The sequence below is a fragment of the Pteropus medius genome, unplaced genomic scaffold (genome assembly GCF_902729225.1).
Source record: "Pteropus medius unplaced genomic scaffold, Ma_sr-lr_union100, whole genome shotgun sequence".
Taxonomy (NCBI): domain Eukaryota; kingdom Metazoa; phylum Chordata; class Mammalia; order Chiroptera; family Pteropodidae; genus Pteropus; species Pteropus medius.
In genome coordinates, this window is record NW_024349801.1 from 18,458,266 (window position 1) to 18,475,927 (window position 17,662).

The 17,662-nt window shown below is 56.2% G+C and overlaps 3 protein-coding genes across 17 annotated transcripts; 2 read left to right on the forward strand and 1 right to left on the reverse strand.

The window, feature by feature from the left end:
* Window positions 1–54: 54 nt before the first annotated feature.
* Window positions 55–5,296, forward strand: HSF4 (heat shock transcription factor 4). 7 transcript variants are annotated; one of them, XM_039888944.1, is made up of 13 exons: window positions 55–635; window positions 1,252–1,360; window positions 1,454–1,581; window positions 1,683–1,807; window positions 2,057–2,132; window positions 2,249–2,313; window positions 2,845–2,947; window positions 3,223–3,350; window positions 3,476–3,703; window positions 4,220–4,325; window positions 4,424–4,489; window positions 4,575–4,695; window positions 4,977–5,296. In XM_039888944.1, exons 1-13 carry the CDS (start codon window positions 513–515, stop codon window positions 5,126–5,128), a joined length of 1,530 nt encoding a protein of 509 aa, XP_039744878.1. In that variant the 5' UTR covers window positions 55–512; the 3' UTR covers window positions 5,129–5,296. The 7 variants fall into 7 exon arrangements, with proteins under 7 accessions (XP_039744878.1, XP_039744880.1, XP_039744883.1 ...); XM_039888946.1 differs by having other exon boundaries at window positions 4,626–4,695; XM_039888949.1 differs by lacking the exon at window positions 4,575–4,695.
* Window positions 5,297–5,941: 645 nt separating this feature from the next.
* NOL3 (nucleolar protein 3) lies at window positions 5,942–9,619 on the forward strand. 3 transcript variants are annotated; one of them, XM_039888972.1, is made up of 4 exons: window positions 5,942–6,305; window positions 8,575–8,877; window positions 9,018–9,359; window positions 9,463–9,619. In XM_039888972.1, exons 2-4 carry the CDS (start codon window positions 8,583–8,585, stop codon window positions 9,468–9,470), a joined length of 645 nt encoding a protein of 214 aa, XP_039744906.1. In that variant the 5' UTR covers window positions 5,942–6,305; window positions 8,575–8,582; the 3' UTR covers window positions 9,471–9,619. The 3 variants fall into 3 exon arrangements, with proteins under 3 accessions (XP_039744906.1, XP_039744907.1, XP_039744905.1); XM_039888973.1 differs by having other exon boundaries at window positions 5,942–6,076; window positions 8,571–8,877; XM_039888971.1 differs by having other exon boundaries at window positions 5,944–6,305; window positions 8,571–8,877.
* A 313-nt stretch (window positions 9,620–9,932) lies between these two features.
* MATCAP1 (microtubule associated tyrosine carboxypeptidase 1) lies at window positions 9,933–17,536 on the reverse strand. 7 transcript variants are annotated; one of them, XM_039888954.1, is made up of 8 exons: window positions 17,132–17,536; window positions 16,699–16,805; window positions 14,116–14,736; window positions 13,890–14,033; window positions 13,478–13,610; window positions 12,281–12,586; window positions 12,092–12,189; window positions 11,049–11,213 (listed from the first exon to the last, which is right to left on the reverse strand). In XM_039888954.1, exons 3-8 carry the CDS (start codon window positions 14,683–14,685, stop codon window positions 11,049–11,051), a joined length of 1,416 nt encoding a protein of 471 aa, XP_039744888.1. In that variant the 5' UTR covers window positions 14,686–14,736; window positions 16,699–16,805; window positions 17,132–17,536. The 7 variants fall into 7 exon arrangements, 6 of the variants coding, with proteins under 6 accessions (XP_039744889.1, XP_039744885.1, XP_039744888.1 ...); XM_039888955.1 differs by lacking the exon at window positions 17,132–17,536 and having other exon boundaries at window positions 9,933–11,213; window positions 13,478–13,574; window positions 14,116–14,886; window positions 16,576–16,805; XM_039888952.1 differs by lacking the exon at window positions 16,699–16,805.
* Window positions 17,537–17,662: the final 126 nt, after the last annotated feature.

The window sequence follows — 17,662 nt, forward strand, 5'->3', positions numbered from 1 at the left end:
TCTGGTGCACTGATGCGGCTACGGGAGTCGGGGGCGGGGCACTGCGCATCCTTGGAATGACGACGCCCTAGGGTTCGGAGGGAGAGTGTCCACTTCTCCTCAGCCCCCTTCCTTCCCTGCTCCTCTCTGCTGGCTCTAGCCCAGACTTCATTGTGCCCACGGCTTTCTCAGCCCACACCAGGACTTTCTCAGCCCACACCAGGCCGCGCACGGGCTGTTTCTCCCGAAGAACCACGCGGGAAACAGTGGGCCTGAGAAGGATGGAATTCGAACTCAGGTCTCGCTCCCCACTGCACTCCTTCACAAACATCCGATCCCAGCCTGCCCTTTCGGTCTGGTGGTGCTGCGGCCGGGATTTGAGCCCCGCCCCGCGGGTTCGCACGTGGCCCCCACCTGACCCCGCGCGCGGAGAGGCGGAGTAGCGCGGGGCGGGTGGCAAACACAGCACTTTCTGCGGCTTTGACAAGCCCGCGGCGGCGGGGCGGAGCGCTTAGCCGGGCCGAGACTGCGCCATGCAGGAAGCGCCAGCCGCGCTGCCCACGGAGCCGGGCCCCAGCCCCGTGCCTGCCTTCCTCGGCAAGCTGTGGGCGCTGGTGGGCGACCCTGGCACCGACCACCTGATCCGCTGGAGCCCGGTGAGGGCTGGGGCCCTTCGATTCCCCCAGTGGTACCCGGGATCTCTTCAAGTCAGTGAACATCCACGCCCACCCAAACCCCTTCCGGGACTGGGCTGTGGGTCCCTCGATTCAACCGTCCAGGATAGTTTATCTTGAAGGGGGTGTGTGAGATAGAGGTTAGGCGACTTCCTCCGGGCAGAGGAAAGGATAGGAGCCTTCTGGAGACCCAGAGCCTAGACTTAGAGGGATCTTTGTTGTTATTTAGTTCCCACTCCCACCCCATCAGACAGATCGGAAAACAGAGACCAGAAGAGAAGGGCTGGGTCTGATTCTAGCTCAGGTTACGCGGGTCTGGGACTCATTCCAGGCTGGAACCCAGATCTGACCTATGCTCCTCCTCTCCGAGAACGGAGCACGGAGTCTGAGTCCGGCTGGTCGCCCCAGGCTAGGGATCAGAGCTGGTTCTAGTCCGGCCTCCTCTCATGTCCCCATGAGCGACGGGCTGGGTCCCCAGAGTCAGTGCGAGTGTGTGTGTGCGCTCTCCAGAGCGCGGGCCGGGCGGTGGGCGGGCACCTCTCACGGTGTTGTCCGGCCTCCGCCTGCACCGTGGGTGGGAGGGCGGCGTTCTCGGCAGAGCGGGACCAGTTTCCTCGTAAGCGACCAGAGCCGCTTCGCCAAGGAAGTGCTACCCCAGTACTTTAAGCACAGCAACATGGCAAGCTTTGTGAGGCAACTCAACATGTGTGAGTCCCTAGGGCTGGGCGGAAAGCCAGGGTGGGTGACTTGGTGTTCTGGGATGGGGAAATTTAACACCCCCTCCTCCCCCAACTCCCTAGACGGTTTTCGGAAGGTGGTGAGCATTGAGCAGGGCGGCCTGCTCAGGCCTGAGCGCGACCACGTCGAGTTCCAGCACCCGAGCTTCGTGCGCGGCCGCGAGCAACTACTGGAACGCGTGCGGCGCAAGGTGGAGTAGCTTGTGGGAACCAGCAAACTCGGGAGCGGGGGTGTTGGGACGGCTGGTCCTGTTCTATGAGACTCAGGCCCGACGGTGTTTCCCACTTGCAGGTGCCTGCGCTGCGCAGCGACGACGGCCGCTGGCGCCCCGAGGACCTGGGCCGGCTGCTGGGCGAGGTGCAGGCTTTGCGGGGAGTGCAGGAGAGCACCGAGGCGCGGCTGCGGGAACTCAGGCAGTGCGGGGGAGGGGGGGGAGGAGGGGGGCTTTGGGCGAGAGGACACTGGCTGCCAGGCGGTTCCAGGCGGCTCCTTCCTCTCTCAAGCCTTGAGGCTTCCATCCTGACTAATGGGCTGAGCTGTGGAATTCTCTTCTCTAAGGATGGATGATCATCCCAGTAGTCTTGGGTTGAGGTCTGCCATTCTGTGGGGGGTGGTGACCGGGAGAACTCTCAGATGCCTCAGCACCCTCCCACACCTTCCCCCAGGCAGAACGAGATCTTATGGAGGGAGGTGGTGACGCTGCGGCAGAGCCATGGTCAGCAGCACCGGGTCATCAGCAAGGTGTTCCTCTCCCTACACCCCACTTTCTCCACTCCTGAACACCCCCTTTCCCAGTTCTCTAATCCACCTGGAAGACGAGGTCCAAAGGATGAATTAACCCTTTGCTTCCTCTTCAGCTGATCCAGTGCCTCTTTGGGCCACTTCAGGCGGGGTCGAGCAGCACAGGAGCTAAGAGAAAGCTGTGAGTGAGAAAGCCAGGGATACTCACCCACCCTACCCAGCCTTTCAGCACCCTTCCTGCTGGAGGCACCATACAGGGACTCCTCTTTCAGAAACTCTTTCATCAAGAATCTTCATTCTTTCTCTCTGTACCAGTCTTCCTCGTCCCATGGCCATCTCCCCAAGAATCCCCTTCCAGGACTTTTTCCCTCTTCTCCCAACTTCATCAAAACTCTCACTCTCAGATCCCTCAGTTACAGAACTCTATCCCCAAATTTCCACCCCAGCAGCCCCTACCCCCTGACCCCAAAGCATCCCTATATCAGAGGGTCTGGGATTCAAACCATGCTCCCTCCCTCCTCTCTCTACCCCCAAAGGGCCCCCATCTCTGGGGGGAGCCCCTTCTGCCTCCAGCATGTGACTGATGCCCTGGCAACAGGCCTCAGCTCTGCTGACTTGGCTGCTGGGGCCTGTGGGAGGGAGGTGGTGCAGGCTGAGGGGCATGGGAGATGAACCTGCCCAGCCCCCTGCTGTGCCCCTCCACCTTGCACAGATCCCTTATGCTGGATGAGGGGAGCTCATGCCCAACACCGGCCAAATTCAGTGCCTGCGCCCTACCTGGTGCCCTCCTGCAGGACCCCTACTTTATCCAGTCGGTAGGTTTTGCTTCTCTTCCCATCCCTAGGGCACTGCTGGGCTTATGGAGAGCCTATTCCTTTTCCCCATTCCCCCCAAAGAAGAGAAGATGGAGGCCAGGCTTACCCCCACCCCCACCCCCCCTCCACCCCCACCACACACATACACCAGACCAGACTCCCTAGCACGAACTGCAAACCTTCCCCCCTAGACCTGGTCCATGCAGGCACTGGTTGGATTCTGGCTTACCTCGTGGCTTCAGGTAAAGGACTGGGCCTACCTATTCTACTTACAGCCTCTCCCAGAGACCACCTTGGGCCTCAGCAGTCCTCACAGGGCCAGGGGCCCCATAATCTCTGACATTCCAGAAGACTCTTCATCCCCTGAAGGGACGAGGCTTTCTCCCTCCAGTGGTGGCAGGAGGTAAGGGAGACAGACAGGGGCTGCACTCTGGGGAGCCTGTGGGGGAGGGCCTGGCAGCCCAGATGGCTGTGTGGGTAGGGGAGAGGTCAGTGCCAGGGTCTGGTTGAAGCTTTTCTCTGGTGCAGGGAGAAGGGCCTGGCACTGCTCAAAGAAGAGCCGGCCAGCCCAGGGGGGGAAGGCGAGGCTGGGCTGGCCTTGGCCCCAAACGAGTGTGACTTCTGCGTGACAGCCCCCCCACCGCTGCCTGTGGCTGTGGTGCAGGCCATCCTGGAAGGGAAAGGGAGCTTCAGCCCTGAGGGGCCCAGGAATGCCCAACAGCCTGAACCAAGAGGTCCCAGGGAGGTACCTGACAGGTGAGCAGAGACTCTTGACTCTTGACTCTTAGCCCTGGGGGCCACTTTTGCAGTTAGACTAGCACTAACTAGGCCCCTGAAACTTCAGCCTTGTCTGCCCACTTGATGGCTGAGGGGAATGTTGGGCACCATAATCTGACCTGATTTCTCAGAGTTGCTTTAAGGAGTACCAGCATCAGAGGTCCTGGAAAGTGGAAACATCTCTGTGGTAGGGCTCAGTTCATTGGGGTGGTTGTAAAGACCGTAAAGTACACAACAGTTTAAGAAGCACTGGTATTGAAAATTGTATAGGGAAGGGACACATCCCAAGACTCCATCTCCATAACCCGAACTTCAGCCAAAAGTAGGAGGTGGAGGCACTCTTATATGCCCATCTATGTGTGTGTGCATGGAGGGGGGGGAGCCTTCTAGCATTTTCTAGATATTGTCAGATTTAGATCCTGATGTATCCAGGTTCCTTAGAAACCTAATTGGGGGATGGTGTGCTAGAGGCCAACAGCAGTTCTCTGTGCACAGGGGGCCTCTGGGCCTGGAGAGGGGGGGCCGGAGCCCAGAGAGTCTGCTGCCTCCAATGCTACTTCGAGCCCTCCCTGAAAGTGTGGAGCCTGCAGGGTCCCTGGATGTGAGTACACCTTCAGCAGGGCAGAGGCATGGGGCTTGGTGGGGTCCAGCTGTTTGCGCAGCCTAGGGAAGGCACCATTGACCTGGAGCTCCCCCCAGGTGCTGGGCCCCAGCCTCCAAGGAAGGGAATGGACCCTGATGGACTTGGACATGGAGCTGTCCCTGGTAAGATAAGGGTGGGGAGGGCAGGGCATTAGGGGGTTAGGAGTTGCTGAGGCAAGCCCTTTGGTCCATGGCTGTTCTCTCTCAGCCAGTGCCTCAGCTCTCCTCCCCAGCTGCTTCCTGGGGTTCTCCCATGCAGATGCAGCCCTTGGTTCCAGAGAAGGGTGAGACTGAGCTGACAGTCAAAGGGTTAAATTCTCCAAGCCCAGGTAATAGTTGTGGTGACTTGGACCTGGGGGAGACCTTGATTGGATTGAGTTACCATGATTGGATGGGCTGGGTGGTTTGTGTTTTGAAGGACGAGTTCAGCTGCCCTGCAGAGAGCTACTTAAGCCACCCATCCCCTCACCACTGGATGAGAGTGGGGAGGTTGAGAATAGATGTTTCTTCCTAACTACTAGAGGGAGGGCAAGGCAGGTGAAGCTTTCCTTTCCCAAAGAAAGGAGAGGAAACTGTTTCTCCCTGCTGAGCACGGTCTCACTCCTCCTAGGGAAGGACTCAGCCCTTGGGGCACCCCTCCTGCTGGACATCCAAGCACCTTTGGGAGGCCCAGCTCTCGGCCTGCCTGGAGCTTTAACCATTTACAGCACCCCTGAGAGTGGAGCCTCCTACCTGGGGCCTGGGGCTGATCCCTCCCCCTGAGACCTTCTTCACTCAGAAGCAGTTTGGCTGAGGGGCTGGCCTGCAGCCCCACGCCCTTCCTTCTTGGCTTCCCCGCGCCCCCTGGTGGAGGCTGAGCCAAGATCCTGCTACTCAGCAGCCCCTTTCCATTACGAAGTCCAGCACATAAACCGCATTTTTTTTTCTGTGTTTCTGGTCTCTTTTCTCTACCGACCAGGGAGCACAGAAGTCATGGGTGGTGGGTGGTGGTGGGTGACTTTGCATTTGTAGAAGCATCCTGATCCTAGGGCTTTAATGAGGAAACCCTTAGAGAGTGGAGTACTTGGGGAGCCTGCTTCTAGTTCTCCTGCTTAGGCCTGGATTCTCCAGCCCAGATTCAGGGCTGTTGCGTGGCCACTGCAACCTCCGGGAAGTGGAGGCTCTGGGGGGTCACACCCCGCTCCGCAATGCATCGGCTCTATGATCCTCAGTAAGCTGGTCCACTTCTCTGAGCCTTATCTGTGACAGGGAAAGGGGGGGTCGACGAGAATCTAGGGATAAAGCGCCTGAGAATTGCCAGGCCAGAGTGGGCGCTGGGTACTAAGGGCCGCAACGCCCGCTTGCTGACTCATCCGGCGCGCCCGGTGTGGGGAGGGACAGCGAACTACGTGTATGAGCCCAAGCGTTGCGGGGCCTCCAGCAGTCTGCCTCCGTGCAGAGAAGTACTCCCGCTCTCCCCCACCACCTCCCGGTCCCACCCCTTCCCAGTTCCCGGCAGCCCTGGCAGCCCCGCCCTCACCACAGCTGCTGTTCCCACCCCCACCCTGCCCAGCCCTTTCTGCCTTGTCATCTCCTACCCTGGCGAGGCTAGACCCGTGAGTGGGGCCGCCCAGAGCGCACCGGACAGGGAGCCCCACCCCACCCGGCTGGGGGAGGGAAAAGAAACAGATTAGGCAGAATCCGCGCCCCCCACCAACGCTCTCCAAGGAGGTCTGTGAGCCCCGCCCCTCAGCAGGACTCTAACTGTGGGACTCGGTGGAGGGGAGATAAGAGCAGCCTGTGGTCGCACCTGCACAAAGGCTCTCTAACAACAGAGCTGGTACAGCCAAGTGGGGAGTGGGGCCTAGACCTCCCTCTGAGCCTTGAACCTGGAGCTGCCTGGTACCCCAGGAAGGATCTGGCCTGTGACCCTTGAAGGACTGGCCGCGACATAAGTTCGGTACGGTATTTACTTCTGAGCATTGAGTCTCAGAGGGAGAGCCCAGACCAGCTCTGGGGGATTCTGTGCCCAAGACAGGACAAAGGATAGGAGTTTGGATAATGGGAGGAGGAGGCTAACATAAAAATAACTTGGGGAGGAATGAAGGAGAATGAGGGACCAATTTGACCTGTCCCCTCCCTCTCTGTACCTTTACAAGAGTAGATTTTGTCCCCTCTCATCTTGCACCCGTGATTTGGGGACAATCTTTGGAAGCCTCAGCTGAAGAGGGCAGAAGGTCCGTGTGTACACAGTGCAGTGCTGAGGGTATATACTGTTTATTGGGGTATTAGGAGATGAAATGGAACCAGTCTGCCTATGACACACTCAGGCACTGGGATGGACAAGGGGACATTTGAGTCTTGTAGGATGAGCCCACAGCATGGAGGAAGGAGGATATTCTAGGTTTAGGGAATAGCATATGCAAAAGTTCAGAAGTGCCAGGGGCTTTGTGAGTTCTCCCAGCTCTGAGTGGTGGAGGGAAATGAGGGAAAGCCTGGCTGTCCCAGGGTATGGGAGAGTGGCTAGGCCAGATAATCTGAATTCGCTCTGTTGGGCGGTAGGGAGCAGGGGACAGGTAGTTAGGGCTAACATTCTGCTTGGCAGGAGAACTCATTGTATTTCAGTATGGAATAAGTCAGATTACAGTTCTGCCAGGTGGTCTCTGAGCCTGTCTTCTCATCTGTAAAATGAGGACAATAAATTCTGCCTGGGGCCAATAAATTCTGTCTCTGAGCCTGTCTTCTCATCTGTAAAATGAGGACAATAAATTCTGTCAAAATCACTGCGGAGGTGATAAGATAGGAGAGGTACTCAGACTGTCATAGGAGATGAGATGATCATGGTGGGGTTGGGGTGATGCTGACAGAGTCTCAAATGAGAGGTGAAGGAGCAGCATTTGTCGCAGATAGGACATAAATGGAGAGGGAGGGGCAGGGGGTATTCCTAGTCACTGATCAGTGGCCTTGGGGGAAGAGCTGATTCTTCAATATGGCCAGGAGGGGTGAAATGACCAGGGAGGCATAGGATGACACCAGGTAGTAGTTAGAGAGACCTGGGAGGCAGTATGGGGACTATGACCAAATCCATTCTCCTAGACGTACAGCCAGGTAAGGAAATAGAGGAGGGACTCGAAAGGGAGGTGGAGACCAGGAGGGTGCTATGTGGACAAAACCAAGGCAGGAGGAGATGGGATGAGAGAGGGAGTGGTCCGGGCCAGACCTCTTTGCTCTTTAATGCCAGGAGCCTGGCTGCCTGGGTCAGGCCACTCAAGAGGGAATAGGTCATTGTTCTTAGTTGTCAATAAATGGACAAAGTGAATTAATTTCTGCCTTACACCTGCTGTTTGGTAGAGACAGGCTCTCAAAATGGGAGGATCAATGGGGGAAAACAGTAAAGTTCAGCAAGCATTTGTTGGTAGATTTTATGAGTTGTGCCCTGGGTACTTCAAGGTAAAGCAAGAGATGGCTGTCATTCCCAGGGCAGCAGGAAGACAGTTGGGTCTCAAGTGATGTAAGATCGTGGTCAGAGCTAGGACTCAAGAGAATTCAGGTATCCCTGCTCAGGTATTACGGAACTAGGAAGGGCCATTTGACTACATTAGAGTTACAACATGGTGGTGGCACTGATGGGGGCAGGGCAGAGTGTGCAGGGGCCAGGCTTCTCCTGGAAAGATGGACCTCAGGGTCAGGATAAGGGGTCTAGATTTCCTCTGGTATGTGAGAGGAGCAAGTGAGGCTCTCAGCACTTTGTGCTCTAGGTGTGGAGGAGATTCAGAGCTGTGTAGGGTCTAGGCTGAAGGTGAAAGGCTAGACTGTGAAAGTGGTGAGGATGATCGAGAATTATTCAGCAGATAGACTGGAAAGGACTTGACTGCAAGCTGGGTGTGGGGCTTTGCTGGTTATGGTGGATAAGCAAGTTTGGGAAAGAAGTTAGTTTGGATAAACTAGGTCTGAACAGATTGTGGAATGTGCAGGCAGCTGGGGCTCAGCAGGGAAGTCCTGGTTGGGGAGAATGGTCATAGAAAGGGTTTGGGGAGAGCAGAGGAGAGGAGTGGAGGGCCACAGCCAATGTTTAGGGATCTAAGGAGAAGCCTGAGGAGAAGATCCGACAGAAACATCTGGAGAGGCAAGAGTACAAGGAGTCCTGTACTGCGGAGCTGTACTGCTGCTGGGGTCAAGGGTGGGGGGGACCTGGCCCCCCACTACGTCTCTCCCCTACCCTTAGGCAGTCCTCACTATGGGCAATGCGCAGGAAAGGCCGTCAGAGATGATTGACCGCGAACGGAAACGCCTGGTAGAAACGCTGCAGGGGGACTCTGGTCTGCTGCTGGATGCGCTGCTGGCGCGGGGCGTGCTCACCGGGCCTGAGTATGAGGCGTTGGACGCGCTGCCCGATGCCGAGCGCAGGGTGCGCCGCCTGCTGCTGCTGGTACAGAGCAAGGGCGAGGCTGCCTGCCAGGAGCTACTGCACTGCGCCCAGCGGACTGCGCGTACGCCGGACCCCGCCTGGGACTGGCAGCATGTCGGCACTGGTGAGCGCACGCTCAAGAGGAGGACTAGGTCAGAGTAGGGGGCGTGACAGAGGCGGAGTTCTAATCTCTGCAGACGGGTGTTTGCAAGGGAAACTACAGAGGGGTAAATTGAGCCTAAGACATTCCCACCTCTGCCCCAGGCTACCGGGAACGCAGCTATGACCCTCCATGCCCTGGTCACCTGACGCCTGAGGCGGGCTCAGGGACCCCATGCCCTGGGCTGCCCAGAGTTTCACACTGTGAGACCGGAGGTCCTGAGGGCTCTGAGGCAGTGCAATTTGGAAGCCTGGAGGAGTCTGAGCCAGAGGTGGGAGCTGAGGCCTATGAAGGGGCTGAGCCAGAGTCGGGACACCAAATGGACCCAGAACCTGAGCCAGAGGCAGAACCAGAACTTGAAATGGAACCAGAGCCGGAGCCCAACCCAGAGCCAGAGTCTGACCCAGAGCCCGAGCCAGACATCGAGGCAGAAGATGAGTCTGAAGGTGTGAGACTGCCCAAACCTGGTGCCAGGTTGGTGGGAGGATGTGGCCCAGGAGGCAGAGGGCAAGCCCCACCTGACTGACCACTTTCCCCCTTCATTTCTAGATTCCTGAATGCCAGAGCACTGACAGGCCACTGCCTGCCCAAGCCGGATAAGACCTGAGATCCTGCCCTGGCAAGGTCGGACGCCACCAAGGCTTGCCTGCCCCAGTTTTCGCTGGAAGTGAATAAACTCCAGAGGGTCAGCCTGGGTTTTCTGTGATTCTGACTCTTTGTCCAGAAACTAGGGTGTTGATGTGCGCAGCCCTATGCTCCATAGCTCAGTTCCCAGCCCTATTCACCAATAGCTCAAGTCCATCCCTGAGGGACAAGGGCCTAACCTGGGCCCTTTTACCTTCCTGAACCATTGGAGGCATGTGTAGTCACCAGCCCTACTCCATGGAAACCCTGGGCCTGGCGCAGAGAGCCAGGGAAGGGGGATTTCTCTCCACTTGGAGAGAACTAGTGCTCACAGCCTTGGGAAGTGAGATTAGGAGAAAGAGGAAGGGACCTTGCATAGACAGAAACCACACACCTCATTGTAATTGCTATTTTAATTGTCTGGCTTCTCTCAGGACTAGGAGCTCAGTGAGAGTTCTGACCAGTAACTGGCATACAGAAGGCGCTCTATGCATATTCACTGACTAAATGAATAAGCACTTTCCAGCTGTGTTTCCAAGTTTTACAGATGGGGAAACTAAGGCCAAGAGTGGGAGTGGGACTAGGTTAACCTCACACAGCTGAATCTGAGGTGAAACTGGAAGCAACTACTATTTCTGTACCTCTCCTGGAACAGGAGGGACTCAGGACTTGGGACAACTAGGGGCCTGCCCCTTAGGCTTGGCTGTGGCTGCAGCCAAGCTATGCCATCCTCTATCAGAGACCAGCTGTGTGAGCAAAGACAAGGACAGCAGAGGCCAGAGAAGGGAGTCGGGGCAAGACCAGATGAGTGCTCAGGCTTGATTTGCAAGGCCTGAAGGACTGTGTGTGTGATGAGAGTGGGGTTAGCAACAGTCAATGCCTTCCAGAGGAGCCCTGTTTCCTCTCACCGAGACTTCAAAAGGAAGAGAGCACATAAATAGAGAAGAAATACATGATGAGTGAGAGAGGCAAAATGCTGGAAAGCACATCCCAGCCCAGCTGGGTCTCTAACTACCAGGACCCCTGCCCATTGAGTCTGTGTGAAAGCCAGGACCTCAGGCTCAGGCAATCACCCCAGGAGAAGGGATACCCCCACTAGGACCCAGTGAGAGGTAGACAGCATGAAAGCTGAAGGAGCACCAAGGGGCCAGGTGGGGGAAGGGAGACTAGAGTAGCAGACACCCAAAGCCATCTCATGCAAAAAACAAGTTTCTACTCCCAAACCAACCCCCATTCCCATTCATGCTCACCTTCCCTGCTGCCCCCAGGCTTCTCCTCTGTTAAAAAGATAGAGGCAGGAGGGCAGACTCAGTTTGCCTAACATGCTGCTGGTCCCCAGGCCCCAAGGAACACAAACCTACTAACGTTGCTGCTCCTCCTGAGATGTTCCTGCCCTCCCAGTTCCCCAAGAAACACCCAGGCCATGGAAGCACAGAGCAGCCAGCTTCATGTTCTGGGGGTTGATCTGGAGCCCTCTGTCCAGGGCCTCTGTCGATAGCCTTCAACCAGCATCAGTCAGGAAGCAGGCGCCCCAACTCTGCTTCATCCAGCCGGTTGGTGGCCATGATGTGCTCTAGCTGCTGCTGGTACCTTGCCAGGTCCTGCATGAAGTGGGGCACCCGAGTATTGTCCAGCACCCCATGGGGTCGCAGGTGGTCTACATCCTCATAGGACACCTGCAGGAAGGAAGCTGGGCCTGAAGGGTAGGCAGGGGCACTGGTTTTCAGGAGGCTGATCCCAGCTCTCTACCAGTGGCTCATTGCCCTTTGCTCCTGGAACTCTTCTTTCTCTCCTGATCCGCTCCCAATATTATGTATCCAACTGCCTTCTGAATACCTTCCCCTGGATAGTTCTCAGGCACCTCAGACTCCCCACATTCAACACTGAACTTCTGGGTGCCACCTTATGCCAGCTCCACCCTTCTCATAGTCCCCTAGGTCAGATTCCGGGGAGGGGGCTGGGAATCTGTCACCCTCCCACTCAGGGTGGCCACTGAGTTCAAGGGATTCCACTCTCTGAAGAGCTCTCCAGCTTGCCCCTCCCTTTCCAACTGCATGGCCACTGTCCTGTTAGGCGAGACCACCATTAGTTCTGCAAGAATAATTGGAAAGTCCTCTTACTCTTCCCCCTGCACTCCCTTCCCTAGGCTTCTCTCTCTAATCCACCTCCCATTAGACATCCAGAGGGAGCCTTCTAAAGCAAACATCTGTGCCACTCTGCTTAAAGCTCCTCTGATTCTCCATTGCTTTGGTAAAGTTCACCTTCCTCAGCCTGGCACAAATACCCAATGCCAAGGACTTGGTCCTTGGCTATTTCTCCAACCTCCTTCCCCAGATGCAGATGCAGTATCTACATGCGTGCGTGCACACGCACACACACCTGCAGGCTGGGTCAAGCACCTGCCAGACCATCGTGTCACCTCTTGTGTTCACCTACCCTCACCAGAGACAGCTGGCACCCAGTCCTCAGTCGAGCATCCATCAGAGGCTCAGGGAATATTGCGCTTAGGGGAGAACTTGCTGGGACATCTGAAGACCCGTGACCAGCCACTCACCTTGCCCAGCGAGGTCAGCAGCGGAAAATCGATGGTCTGGCGGTGCCGCAAAATGCGCACAATGCCGTCCAGATACACCTGGTCCTTGCTGAAGCAGCCTGTGGGCACCGTAGGGCCGTGAGCCCCTACGCCTGAAGCCACCCCTGTCCCCAGCCACAGCTCAAGGCACGCCCCAGAATAGGCACCCACCAGGCACCGAGGTGTCCATCTGACCACGCTTGGCACGCACGCAGTACTCCCAGCGCACATCAGCGTCCTGCACGTAGCGCGCCAGGTCCTGGAAGAGCTGGCGGAAGGACATGTGCGCGGCGCGGTGGATAGTGTAGTAGAGCAGTGCCGCGCGCCACAGGAAGGGCTGCTTTCGGAACAGCACGCTGTGCAGGCTGGCCAAGCCCTCCTCAGTGGGGTTTGCCGGCCGCAGCCCGTACTGTAGCCGGCCCTCAGCGTTGTGCCAGGGCTGCCGTGCGTTGTTGACACCCCGCAGGTAGTGGGTGCCTGTGGGAGGGCAAAGGGGAGGCGGCACTGGTCGTGGCATCCCAGGACCCACCCTGCCATACCTCTAGCAAGTGACTCACACATTTATCTTCATGCCCCTGGACTCAGACTCTCACACGAGCCCTCTCTGCCACCCTTGCCCCAATCTGTATACTCACCCAACCCCAGGTAGCATGAAGACCCTCCTAGGATGAACTCTCACCCAAGGACCCACAGTCTCACATGCAAAAATCCTCCCCAATGTGTCTAGGGCCACACACACACACAAAACTCAAACTCACAATATTCCCCAGCCCTTCTCCACCCCAGAGAGAGGCAGGAACTCACACACCACTTCGCCTGCATCCTGCATGCCCATGTCATTTTAACAGTCATGCTGCTATTCCCAGCAAAAACCACCTTTTACCCAGAGCAACAGGATTCTTGATGAAGAGGGACAGAGCAAATAGTAATTAGTGTCAATTGCTCTCCTTTCCAGCCTGGCCTTTCCCTTCCTAAACCCAGCTGTGTGTCCTCAGCCAGTTCCATTCCTACACTGGAGGGCCTGCATGTTGGCTGGGCTAGTGGGACCCTCAGCGTTCTCCCTCTGGCTGGTCGGGACCTCAGCAACTTTGTCTCCACTGTCAAGGGAAATTAGAGAGGAAGTGGAGACAAAAAAAAAGATACCCAAGAGGAGTGAGAGACGAGGGTGAGTCCAGAGAGTGGGCAGGTATGTCTGGGCCTACCTCTGTGAGCCAGAGGGAGGAGGTGACTACTCACAAAGAGAAAAGGCCCATTATCGAGGGGAAAGTGGAGAAAGAAAGGGGGTGGGGTTACTGGGGTCCCTCACTGCCCCCCACATCCCAGCTCACTGTCAACCCTACCTGCCCACCCGCCTACCCACACACTGACCTATCTCATGCCGCAGCATGCCCTCCAGCCAATACTGGCGGGCTCCAGTCAGGTTGATGGCCAATGTTGGTCGGCTGTTCTCCACCATCATCACTGCCTGGGACAGCAGGTCTTCACTTAGCTGCACCACAACCTGCAGGCAGCAGCAGTGCCCTGAGCCATGACCACTAGCCCTGGGGCCAGTGTGCAGATGGACTCACTAATGCCACAGGGCAGCCAGGCCAGACGGTTGATCAGGATACCTGCCCTTCACCATCTCTGCTAAGAGCCAGCTCCCACCTTACTGGGGCAGGGATAGGGGCTTGCCAGGGAGCACTAGCTGGCCAGGTGTGGAGCTGAGCCTGGCACCACCCACTGGGCGGCCCAGTTTGGGTCATGTAGAAGAGGGGCCTCACAAGCAGGGCAAGCTTACCTCCCCGACGCAGCCTTCTTTCTGCATGTATTTGCGCACAATGGACCAGATCTGGCACTTGGTCAGCAGCTGGCCCCCAGTTGCAGCCTCAAAGTGTTCATAGGTGCCAAACTTCTCCAGGACAGCTTCGATGATGCCAACTGCCTGCACATAGGGCCACAGTGGCTGGTCAGGCCAGGCCTCTTGGGTGGTCAGGGCCAGGGTGAGGTGGGCAGGCTGAACTGACCTGATGGATGAACTGTCCAGAGGCCTCACAGTACTTCTCCAGCACAGCCATAGGCATGGGTTCCTGGTACTCAAACTGTGGGTTGTAGGTGTAATGGGACTGGAAGAACTTGTCCCGCTCATGGTCCATGTTAGTTGGCCGCAGGGCCACCAACATGCAGGGGCTCCTGCTGGAACCACGGCCTATATCCTTTCGAGTCTTAGCAATGTGAGGCAGGGAAGCGGCAGACCGCAGGGTACCCCGACCTGGATTCTGTCCTCGTCCAGGTGGGGCCCGACCCTGGGTGCTACCCCCACGCCGGCCAGTACTATTTATGGTGTAGGTGCTCTCACTGCGACGCATGTGGCCACGTTGGCCCAAGCGCAGCTCTGAGAAGGACTGCAGCTCAGGCCGGGGCTGCACGGCTGAGGAGACTGACAGAGCCAGGGGCATGGCCAGGGATCGAGGCCAGGGGTACATCGGTGTCCCATCTTGGTCTGAGGGCTTCAGCCTATGGCCCAAGGATGAGGGACTGGCTGGTGGGCTGGGGGGTGCTTGTTCATACACCTGAGCCCCTGAGTCCAGCACCATCCTGGGGGTCACATCCAGCCTGGTCACTCCAACTCCCCACACTGTCGACTTCTGGGGACACAGAAGGGCATGTGGAGGCCAGCATGAGTGGGTGTGGCCTAAGGACTAGCAGGCCCTGTGATCCACAATTGCCCTTGCTGGGTCCCCATGGTTCTGAGTGGCTGCCCATTTCCTCCAGCAGGCTCACCCAAGTGAGCTGGACTAGGAGAAAGCAGAAGGAAGAGTCTTTCTTATATACCCATCAAGATGGTGATTCCTGGACCCTTACTCATAATTCTAATTCCTGTGCTCAGTGCCTACCCAGGCTGGAAGCTGGTACAGTACAGCCTCCACTGCTGGGTTGATAGGTGAGTGGGTCTCATTACCTTCTAACTGCCTTCTACCTATGGTATTTTTCAGTCCTACCCCTCCTCTCCCACCTCACCCCACCCACCTCCTCCAGCCCATTGGGCCTCAGTCAATCTGAATGCCTGCCTGCATGCCCTTTCCTTAAACTAGTCCCTCTACCTCCTGGAATGCTCTCTTCTCTGCTGGGCCATCTGTTAAAATCCAATTTAGAATCAGCTTTGGGGGGCAGAAGGAAACTTCAGCAAACCCAAGCCAATCCTTGGTCTGTCCCTTATCAGAGGGATCCTCCTAGTTAGTTGAGGAAGTCACCCCCGACTCTGTGCTAGGGCTCAGTCCAATCCAGAGACTGACTGAAGGCTCCAATCTCTGAACTCTGCTGCCCACTCAGGAACACAATTCCAGCATTTCTTTTCTCTCCTGTATCTCCTACATCATCAAACTCTTCCTCTCTGCTGGATTCTTTCCATCAGCATAAACACATGCTGTTATTTCTCTGTCTTAACCAAACAAAACAAAATCCTCACTTGATCCCACACTTCTCCAGCAATAGCAGTACTTTCTCTAGCTGCTCCTCACTGTAGTACAACATGTAAAAGTGTCATCTATACTCACTCTCCAATTCTTTCCTGTTCTCTCTTAAATTTTACTCCAATTAGGCTTTTCCCCTCAATTTCTATTGAAACTGATTTGACCGAGGTCTTCAATGATCTTCATGCACTTGATACATGTTTCATCTTGGAAACATTTCTCCACCTGGCTCTCCAAATCTCCTACCTTTGTTCTTGCTCTTTCTTGCTGGTCGTCCCTGTCTTCCTGACCTCTTAACACTGTAATGCCCTAGGGCTTGGAAACAGCTATGGAAACTTCTTTCCTCCTTCTCCACTTATGCTCACTCCCTAAGTGATCGCATCCACTCTCATGGTTTTAAAACCACCAGCCTAAATTTCTTCCATAAACTTCAGACTAGTCTTGTCAGTTCTGAATTCAACATTACTGGAATGTAGAACAGGCGTCTCAAACTGAACACGTTCCCCGCTTGAAATGTCTTCCCTTCATATAACTGCATCTCGTTTTCCTCAAATTTCTACACAAATGTTACTAGAAAAGCCTCCCTAAAATACTCTATAAAATAGTAAACCTCCTCTCTCCTCTCCACCACAATCTCCCCTTCCCCACATTATTGTTCTCTGTAGCAGGTATCGCCATCTGAAGTACATTACATTTTCAGTTTTCTGTTTTCTCCTTCCGAATGTTCATTGTCCCCAGAACCCAGAATAGTACCTGACCCAGAGCAGTTGCTCAAGAGCTCTTCTTCTTTTCAGAATTGAAATCATTCTTTCCGTGCACTTTGTTTCCCCATCTAGATCTGATCCCCCCTCTCCACTTCTTTCCACCCTGCCTAGCAACCAGCTGATTGAAAATATTTCAGGCCTCAGGCTTCACTCCCCTCAACTAACTATATATTTTCCTGGACTCCTCACTGGTCTCTGGGCCTCAACCTGGACAAGTCCCCGTCATCTCCCCTTCTTTCCTTCCACCTACCTCTTCGCAATTACCAGAATAAGCCTGTTTCTTTCATGTCTCAGGTCCTTCTGTCAAGAATGCCCTTCCAATGTTTCCATGGAGCAAACCTAACCATTTTTCAGGACTTGGGCTAGGCCTCACCTGAGGCTGTTACGGTGGTAGCCTAGGTCCGTGTCCTCCCACCATCCCCTGAACTCTCTGAGGGCAGGGACGCGTCTGATTCATCCGCATGACCCAAGCACCCGGCACTAGATGCAGAATGAATGAAAGATGGCTGGGGGAGGAACCCATACTGAAGGTGGAGTCTGGTGACAAATGAGAGGGTGTGGTCTGCGCCAATAGGAAACTCCGAGAGAGGAACGTGGAAGAGGAGCCAATGGGGATAGGGAGAGAGAAGAGGGGCGTGACCTGCAGCCAATAACCGGCAGGGGATGAGGCAAAGGGCGTGCCCAATGGAGGGCGGGACCAGAGGACAATGGAGAGGGGATTCCCTGGTAGGTAAGGCAGAGTCGCGTCGCGCGCCTTCTTGGCCTCTCAGGGGTAAAAGGGTTCTGTCCTCGTGCCGCACCCCCACCTGTTCGCTGTCCTTTTCGCCGCCGCTGTCGCCTGTCTGAAACACCGGTCGCCAGCCGCCCGGCCCGCGGGAGTTGACGCCGGGGACGCACGCACTCGGGCGCGCGCACGCTCACACGAAGGCGCGCGGATTCGCGTCAATCTCCGCGCGGCGCGCGCCGGGGAACACAGCTAGGGGTGGAGCTAGGCAGGACAGAGGGGGTGCTGTCTTCCACCAGGTCACGTTCCTGGGCCGGGCATTGTCTTGAGCCCGCCCTCTCTACGAGGGTCAGACAGGTTTCAGGGCTTCAGGTGGTACCCCGCGATCGGAGTCAGGGCTGGGATGACAAGAGCTCACTGTCCCGGCGCGGACACGTGGAGATGTAGTCCGCATACGGTGGCGGAAACCCAGGTACTTGATTGGGCAAGGATGCCGAAATAGGTGGGGCGCAGCCGGTATATCAGGACTGGAGCCAGGATACTTTAGGCGTGTCACTGTGTGTGGACCCCCTAATCTCCATGGACACTTTTATTTCATTTTCCTCCCTTCCCT

Excerpts from the sequence above, each read along its gene's own strand:
- MATCAP1 (XM_039888951.1), bottom strand. The coding sequence starts at position 14,685 with ATGGTGCTGGACTCAGGGGCTCAGGTGTATGAACAAGCACCCCCCAGC. Across the intron at positions 13,611-13,889 it reads AAGAAGGCTGCGTCGGGGAG|GTTGTGGTGCAGCTAAGTGA; the intron begins GTAAGCTTGCCC and ends TGCTGCCTGCAG. Across the intron at positions 12,190-12,280 it reads GATGGACACCTCGGTGCCTG|GCTGCTTCAGCAAGGACCAG; the intron begins GTGGGTGCCTAT and ends CGGTGCCCACAG.
- NOL3 (XM_039888972.1), top strand. The coding sequence starts at position 8,583 with ATGGGCAATGCGCAGGAAAGGCCGTCAGAGATGATTGACCGCGAACGG. Across the intron at positions 8,878-9,017 it reads CTGGCAGCATGTCGGCACTG|GCTACCGGGAACGCAGCTAT; the intron begins GTGAGCGCACGC and ends CCTCTGCCCCAG.
- HSF4 (XM_039888943.1), top strand. The coding sequence starts at position 513 with ATGCAGGAAGCGCCAGCCGCGCTGCCCACGGAGCCGGGCCCCAGCCCC. Across the intron at positions 1,808-2,056 it reads CGGCTGCGGGAACTCAGGCA|GCAGAACGAGATCTTATGGA; the intron begins GTGCGGGGGAGG and ends ACCTTCCCCCAG. Across the intron at positions 3,704-4,219 it reads CCCAGGGAGGTACCTGACAG|GGGGCCTCTGGGCCTGGAGA; the intron begins GTGAGCAGAGAC and ends CTCTGTGCACAG.